The 9274-nt window shown below is 35.4% G+C and overlaps 1 protein-coding gene across 1 annotated transcript in view; it reads left to right on the forward strand.

Moving 5' to 3' along the window:
- The window catches only part of grm5b (glutamate receptor, metabotropic 5b), a 41549-nt gene extending 40351 nt beyond the window's left edge, over window positions 1-1198 (forward strand). Inside the window, exon 9 of the mRNA XM_058414135.1 lies at window positions 1-1198. This exon is cut by the window's left edge and continues 720 nt beyond it. Within this exon, the coding sequence (XP_058270118.1) occupies window positions 1-181 (181 nt within the window). The 3' untranslated portion in view covers window positions 182-1198.
- Window positions 1199-9274: the final 8076 nt, after the last annotated feature.

Raw genomic sequence — 9274 nt, forward strand, 5'->3', positions numbered from 1 at the left:
GGTCCACGAGTCCCAGGCTCCGAAAGGAGAGATGGAGGACATTCTGGCACTGACTCCTCCCTCGCCGTTTAGAGATTCTGTGGCATCAGGAAGCACCTCGAATTCTCCTGCGTCTGGATCATCCCCTAAATACGAGTGCTTGGTACTGCGGCACTACAGCCAGAGCTCCTCGTCCTTATAAGGACCTTGGGTGCAAGAAAGTGGTCGAGAATATTAATTCAAGATAAAGATAATGGTTCTCTGGTGTGTGTGTTTACATGTTGTCGCTGTGGAATTTGGCAAACAGCCAGAGCTCGTTGTCCTTAAGAGGACTGTAGAGACAGAACAGAGGATGAAAATAATAATAATAATAATAATAATAATAATAATAATAATAATAGCTTGATGAATAAGAGGATCTCAGAGACGATATAAAGACCTTAGAGATGAGAAAAGGAGGAAGAAGGATGAGTGTATTCAGATGAGAACTGATGAAAGACGAGGATAAAGTGAAAAGTCAACGATAACAGCATCCCAGAGGACGTAACACAAACAAACACTCTAGGACCTTAGACTCAGGCATGAGGGATGGTGCGATATGGAAATGATGAATTTTAGAGAATAGAAGAGATATGAGGTAATACATACAGTCTGCAGTGTTTATGTTGTGTATATGTTTGCGCCATTCACTTGAGAACGAGAGACGGATATTACAAAAACGAATGATCTTATAGTGGAAAAAAACAAGGGAACAAGGCTGCCATTGTACAGATAAAAAGACGGGTAGAGAGTGAAACCCGCTGAAGGAAATGTAGAGTGTGTGTGCAAGGAGCTGGAACTGATGGAGGGATAAAAGTAATAAAATGAGGGTAGAGGGAATACAGGGTGAAAGGAAGGAAGAGGGGAAAAAAGGAAGGAGTTGAGTAAAGGAAGGCAGCGTGGAATAAAGAAAGACAAGAAGAAAGAAAGAAAGAAAGAAAGAAAGAAAGAAAGAAAGAAAGAAAGAAAATACAGAGAAAATACAAAGAAAATACAGAGAACTGGAAATACCAAGAACATGGAAAATACAGGATGAAAGGAAAAGGAAAAAAGAAAAGTAAAGAGAGTGTGAAAGAAAAAAATGACAGAAACAACAGGAAAGATTCAAAAAGAAAGAAAAATGAAGAAAAAATGTTTCATGTTGCAACGAAACAAAAAAGTAAAAGAAAGAAAGAAAGAATTTAGGGAAATATTGAGAGATAAAACATGGGAAATGCTATATGAAAGAATAAGGAAAAAATATAAGGAAAGGGAGAGAGAGTGTAAGAAGAAAAAAGCTAGAAACAACAGGAAAGTTTAAAAAAAGGAAAGGAAAAGCAATGAGAAAAAAGAGGTAGAGAAAAAGAAAGAATGAAAGAAAGAAGGAAAGGGAAGGTGAGGGTCCTACAGTGTGCATTGATTGGTCGGTTGTGAAACACATTATGACATCATAATGTGGCAGCTGTAATGCAAATAAACAGATGTTTCCACCTTTCAACAGGTTTCAATGGAAACGGAATAAAAAAGTTGAGGAATATCAGCTTCCTGTGGCTTTCCAGACGTGTCCATGAGACCTGAGGGTGTTCTGCTTATGAATTTAACCAAGAAAGGAAGAAATATTGAACACTTGCTGTCCCTACAGACAGAATAGATGGAACAAAAAAGAAGTGATGAATAACTTCTTCCTAGAGGAGTGATCAGGAGTTCTTTACCCACTTTTTAATGACTACAGAGCAGAAGAAGAAAAGGAAAAAGAAAGAGATGTTTGTCTGAGAAATCAATCAGTGACCAGAACTTAAATTTTAGGAAAAGATGTAAGAAGTATAATAGAGAATTTTTTAATTAAATGGCACTAAAGGCACTAGAGATGGTAACAGGAGTAGGCCTGTTAATTAAAGCAAATACTTGAGAAAGTTGAAATATTCCTATGCTGAATAGATGAATAATGGTGTCCTTATTCCCCAAAGTACGCTTCAAATGTATAATGAAATTCCTTAAGGTCCAATTAAGTATCTTTGATGAGTTACCTGCCATGGAATTGATGAAGCTCCAAATTCTTCGCTTGTGAAATTCTACCTAACCAGCTAACATGACTAAACGGAAACAACAAATAACTTTTAATGATTAATTACTGATGATTATTTTATGGCTCCAGTCCTGTGGTCACACCAGCAAGTGACAAAGCAACAGACTACGAATTCCGTGCTAACATTACGACCTTTACGCATAAAGCAGTGAAGTGGCAAGATCGTACAAAGACTAGCATTTAACCTAAAACATTTTTTTTTTTAAAAAAAAGGTGGTGTGTATTACTCAAAAGGTTAGCTAGACATTTTACATTTCTCATCAGAAGTAAAAAAAACACTAGACAGGTCACGCCCATAAGCAACAACCCACCCACAAAAAACAAGCTACAGTATAAGCAGTGTCTTGTCACTTGCTAGTGTGAATGCAGTGTAAGATAAGAGCTAGCCTCTGCTTGTATGTGTATGGTGTGCTAGGGTAAATCATTTGTGTAATGTCATATGATTGGAAACACAATCTGCTACAGAAGCTGAGCTGGTACTACAGCTATTTCTTTCACATATTAATCGACTCTGGTGCAATAAATAAGTGCTTCGGTCCACTGGAGTACTCCGTCTCCTGCTTTAGATCCCCAGATAAAGGTTAAAGACTTTCGAAGGTACCATCACCCCAATAATGTCCACATTAGAGCATTTATTTCTGAGAATGCTGTGATTCATGGTTCAAGTTTCAGTCAGTAACCCTGAATTCCTCATCCTTCCAGAGATGGAGAATGAGTATTACAAGAAAATAAGGGTGTAATGCTGGAATATATGGGGAGTAGATTCCCGAGATGGAATATATAAATCCTCCCTTGTCCTTATGGGGACTGAAAATAAGACGAGTTTCACAGACTTAAGGTATCTAGTGTGCGTGTTTACATGTTTTCACTGTTACATTTGGCCAAACTTAGAGGCTAATGAAACGTCTTAAATCTTCAAGACTTTCTATGGAAGTGTGACATAAAATAATGTTGTTGTTTTTTTTGTCGTTTTGTTTGGTAGTGGCCTTAAATATACACGGCTCTCATCTAATTAGAGATATTTTAATGAAGTGTTTACTCTGTGTGTGTGTATGTGTATATGAGAAAACGGGGACCAGAAAACTCACAGTGATATGAGGACCGTCCCTCCAAAGCTGGCATCAGGCATGGAGATTAGAAAGGGCTGAGAAACACTTAAAAATGGACAGTGTGCATTGATAGTGCGTGCACACACACACACACACACACACACACACATATGGAAAAGTTGAAACTAAGGACTTGCTTTAGCTGCACTTGGGCTCGAGGACCTGACTTAACAGACTCTGCAAAAAGTGCTTTGTTTTATTTCCTGCAAAATCCTGTAAATATATATAAATGACAATTTGTCATCTTTTTATTTTGTTCCCGTTTTCTACTTTCTTCTACTTTCCTTTCTAATATTTCTCTCCCTTTTTTCTTTCTGGGTCCACCTTTTTTCTCCTGTGCTTTCCAAACGCCCAGGATGTTCATTTCAGAATTATGAATGTACATTTTTCGGTGAACCTTGAATAGCGTGGGACCAAATTTATCGTACCTCTGTGTCTGCTCTTTGTTTAACACTGTTTGTTTTTCGCCGAACTGAACACAATACTAGTGAATCAAATACTAGTGAATTGAACAGTGTAATCTACTGGAGTGTTAAGATAATGATTGTCACAATGAATCAAATATATGAATTGATTCATTTGAGATCGTCCCAGTGAATCAGGTGAATTAATCTGTTCATTTTAGATTGTCCCATTGAATTAGCTGAATGAATTGATTCATTTGAGATTGTCCCAGTGAATCAGCTGAATGAATCAATTCATTTTATGTTGTTGCACAATGAATCAGGTTAAGGAATCGATTCGTTTGAGATCGTCACACAATGAATCAGGTGAATGAATCTATTCATTCGAGATCATCCCAGTGTACCAGGTGAATGAATCGGTTCATTCGAGATTGTCTCATTGAATCAGGTGAACGAATCGATTCGTCTGAGATTGTCCCAGTGTATCAGATGAATGAATTGGTTCATTTTATATAATCAAATGAAGGATTTGATTCGTTTGAGATGGTCACACAATGAATCAGATGAATAAATTGATTCATTTGCTATCTGTTTAGCTAATGATAATCAACAGAGTAATAATTCTCAGCATTTTATTCAAATGTTAATATTCATTGTAACACTCAGTGACAACATTTGTGTTTGTAGTTTCATTTGTAAAGGGCTTTTAGCTTATTTAACTCAAAATCCATCAAAATCCATCGTACCCACAAACATACCCTGGAAATTGCAAAAATTCTCATTCTAAGTATAATGAAGCATACAGTTTGTCCACATACGAAAAAAAACACATGATAAGAGAAAATCTTTTGTTCTGTCATAAAAACCTCAAGAAAATATCTCCATTGAAAACTAAACTAATGATCAAACATGCAAAAACGTAAAGATGTCATTTCTTATAGAACACACCCACACATACCCATAAGGAATACGACGCTATTCCTATATCTAGTTGTTATTTAATGAATAGAAAATTACTAGTTTGTAGTGCCAAAGGAGTTTATTTAATAAAATAATGACGTCAGATGTTTCTATGTTGACAGAACTGTATTGCTTTTTGTAAAAAAAAGAAAAAAAGAAATAAAAAAAAGAAAAAGAAGAATTAAATATATAAATATTCCAGATATAAAGCAATACTACAGTGAACACACACAAAGTACAGAGAAATGCACTGAATTTGATTCCTGTATTTATTTTCCATGAATGTGGTCACACATGAAGAACATGGAAAATAAAAAAAAACTATAAGACGTTGTGGTGTGTAGAAAAAAAAAGAAAACGATGTACCTCATCCCAACACTTTTACTGCAAAGGTGTATTTTTGCGTCAGAAGAAACGATGAAAGGACGTGACGAAAAATATTTTAGGGGGAAATAAAGTAAAATGAAGTTTCAGTTCATTTTATAGGTTCAAATTCATTGGAGAGTTTATTAAAATTTGCCATTATTTTCAATTCAAGAGCAGTAGAACAGATGAGTTGAATTTAAATATTTATAATAATAGAGATTTAACCAACAGTATTTATGATGAAATAATTAAGGAATTGCAATCCCTTATAGTATAAATGAATAAATAAATAATACAAAATGAGTTTAAAACTTATAAAATACATATATGTCTTGTATTAAATGGAACATGGTACATTTTTAAAATTTATTTATTGAATGAAATGGATTGAATTCATAATATTCTCTTTTAATCCCCCCCATCAATCAAATTGCTAACTTAAATGTTCTGCGATAATTATTTATTTATTTACTTATTTATTTATTTATTTATTTATTTTTCCAATTAAACTTTTTTTTGGTATCAGGTTGTCAGTTAGGGTTTTGTAGGACGAGGCTGTATGTGTAGTAAAAGACGTGTTTGACGTAAGAAATTCGTTAAACAACAAAAAAATGATCTTTTCTCATACTAAACTGTTTTCCACTAGCTCATGTGAATTGTTGTTTACATTTTGTTATTAGAGAAAATATTTATTAGTTGATATCATGTGGAAAAAAAGGGGTTAGAATGCAATATCTGCTATTTTTTTATATTACAAAATGAACAGAAGAAAAGGAGATTATATCACACTTATGTCCAAAAAACTAGAGTTTACTACCAATAAGTGTTCTGATCAGCTACCAAAAAGAAAATTTAGTCGGTTGATGATTCTACTATCCGGCCATCCATTGTCTATACTTGCTTTATTCCTAATTAGGGTCACAGGGATCTGCTGGAGTCTATCCCAGCACACAGTGGGCGAAAGGCAGGGGTACACCCTGGACAGGTCACCAGTCCATCACAGGGCCACACATATAGACAGACAACCACACACTCACTCCTATGGGCAATTTAGAATTACCAAGCAACCTAATGTACATGTTTTTGGGCTGTGGGAGGAAACCGGAGTACCCGGAGTAAACCCACACAGGCACGGGGAGAACATGCAAACTCCACACCGAAACACCCCTGCCCGTTTGAATCCATGAACAGTGCTAACCATTAAGCCACCATGCTGCCCACATGATTCTACTAATATAATTAAAAAAAAAATTACTTAAAAATGTGAAACCTTAAAAAAAACAACAATTGACACCTTATAGACTAAATCAATGTTCCCTTCATATTATTAAATCATTTCTTTTGATACCTGATCAAAATCAATAATTGGTAGTACTCTCAACAGTTGAAACCTGCCCGTAACCAGACACTTCACGACTTGTGCCAGTTCCAACTGTGTAAATGAAGCTGTAAGTGCTTATTTATTATTATTATTATTACTTTTTTATTAGTAAACTTGGTTGATTTTTTTTATATATAAATATATATATATGTTGGATATATCAGCTTTTTGGATGTAGAGATGTGTAGAATGTAATATGATATCGTTGAGGTGATTTTTGTTTTATGATTCTGAAATAGTTTCATGTTGTGCAAAAAATGATGCTTATGGCTATTTAGAGTCATCTTCCTTCTTCTTCTTCTTCTTCTTCTTCTTCTTCTTCTTCTTTTTTTTTTTTTTTAAAGATTTATGGACATTTTGACATCATCACGGTGTTGCTGTGTGGGAAGTTTCCATATCTTTTGAATTGTTATTAAAAATCTGAAATAGAACCTTGACTCTGTGATTGAATGCAGTACGGATGTACGGATAAAAAAAAGAAAAAAATCACACTGGGTTTGTCCTGAAGTTGAAGATTTGAGGTTACGAATGTTTCAAAAATTACACAACATACTTAAAAAAAAAAAAAAAAAAACCCTGGACAGGTCACCAGTCCATCACAGGGCCACACATATAGACAGATAACCACACACACTCACACTCACTCCTATGGGCAATTTAGAATTGAAAAAAAAGACACATTTTTTATCCCTTTATAGTCTCACTGAATGTTGATATAAGACCTTGGATATGTGAACGTGACTCACATTAGCCTACTGCAGGTATTTAAAGAGTCATTTGTACAGCACATCAATAGTCCAGCAGTCAGTGCTCTACTGCTTCTGATACATACCAATCTGTTAATGGAAAAAACAGGTTCCTTGGGGTTCTATATAGTACCCTGGGGTTCTGTATCTAGCCAATAGAACCGTTTCACCCAATAAAATGCTTTTATGTAGAACAGTGAAGCTGTAAAACACACAGAAGAAGATTTACTCGCCTTATTCTGCATACATGAGCACACAGAGGCCCAGGACTGGCTTGTGTCCCTGTGAGTGGCAGGTGGCAGAGAAGAAGCCCCTCCCACTACTCTGATTGGTTGTTGGATCTCCTGACCATACTGTGAACGCTTTTCTGTTGGGAATCACACAGAACCTTTAAATACACACTTGGGTAGCATTGAAGTCAAGTTCTAGTGTGTGTGTGTGTGTGTGTTGTCAGATGGCACACTTATGTAATTATAGTGTGGGCGAAAATGATGTACGGTAAGGGTCTGTAACACACACACACACAATTTCACATGCAAATTGGAGAGCATTTGCAGAAATTACACCAATCACCCACCACTCTCTTGCTCTCTCTCTCGCACACACACACACACACACAAACACACACACACATACACAACAGAAGTGTGTGCAGTTTCATTAGAGGCTCTCTCTCCTAAACACACACACACACATACCATTTAGACAGAGAGCTTATTATCTCTGGCCACCTAGAGAAAATTATTGTGTGTGTGTGTGTGTGTTTTGTTCATAAACCACTGTAATAAACACTTGATTTCACATCAATGATTTCTCAAATGAAACCAAATGAATATCATTATTTAATATTGTTCTCTCTCTCTCTCTCTCTCTCTCTCACACACACACACGCACACACAGGCCTTAATGATATAAATCAAAAATACACCTTGTGACTAATTCCTGCACATTCAAACCCCTGCTGCGTGATTATTATGGGCTGTGAGTCACAATTGTCGCTTGCTGTATGGTGATTGGTTGGTAGTGTAATTGTGTGTGTGTGTGTATGAGTGAGAGAAAAAGGCTCTAATGAGACTACACACATTTTGTTTATTTTGTTATAATACAATACAATTTTGCATGTATTGACTAGATACAATGGGCATGCAAAAAAAGTTCTACACAAAAGAGAAAAGATTTTTTTCTCATATAGGGTTTAATGTGAAGGAAGTGAAGAACCATCCAAACACCTCTCAAGGAACCATTTTTGCTAATTGTGTACCTTTGGTTCGACTGCGTGATGGGATTTGAGGCAATAGACCGAACTTTCACAGCAACAACTTTGCTGTGTTTTACACAGGTCATTAATCTAAAGCAATTCTGCTAATGTCTTCTAAACACACTGTTAAAGACAGTTTATGGTGGATAAGCAATTTGATTCCTCCACATGTTTCAGTCCATGCAGTTTACAAAACAAACAAATTATATCCATATTAGCTTTAGAAATGTCTTCACCATGGTGCAGCTAAAAGCTTGAGTCTGACTGGTCAGACTTGGCTTCTATAATAACAGCTCATACACAGGGACAGCAATTATTATTATTAATGATAATAATGATAAAGGAATTTTAAAAATGTGTTGTTCAACAAAGTAAAATGTTGAATCGTTGATGTGGTGACAGAGAGAGACAGAGAGAGAAGGACTTAAAAAAATAAAAATAAAAATAAATAAATAAAATAAAATAAAATAAAATAAAATAAAATAAAATAAAATAAAATAAAATAAAATAAAATAAAATAAAATAAAATAGGGCAACAAGAAACACCTGTCAGACATGTGTTCCTATTACTGCGATGAAATAAAAGGTGCCATGTGTTAAAAGTAGTTTAAATCGAAATATTAGGAAATGAATACATGATCTATCATTTATATTCACCTTTTAATCTCAAAATCGAATCTCTTCAGTGTTGAGAAAAGAACTAGCTTTGCCATTCCAATACTTTTGGAGGCCACTGCATGCGTACAATTTTTAATGGTTTAAAAGGAGCCAGGGCGTAAAATCGTTCGCTGTAACAGTTCCAGATCTGGCATCTGACTTCCTCACACAAAGCGATTAAACACAGGAGAAGTGGGACTGTGCACATGAAATGTCTGTGGCAGCAAATTAATTAGCCTGCAAATGAATCAAGCCTGAATTGAATCAGAGACCAATTAAATTTAATCAGTCTCTCCACACAGACTCTGAT

This window comes from Hemibagrus wyckioides, linkage group LG17 (genome assembly GCF_019097595.1).
Source record: "Hemibagrus wyckioides isolate EC202008001 linkage group LG17, SWU_Hwy_1.0, whole genome shotgun sequence".
Lineage (NCBI taxonomy): Eukaryota > Metazoa > Chordata > Actinopteri > Siluriformes > Bagridae > Hemibagrus > Hemibagrus wyckioides.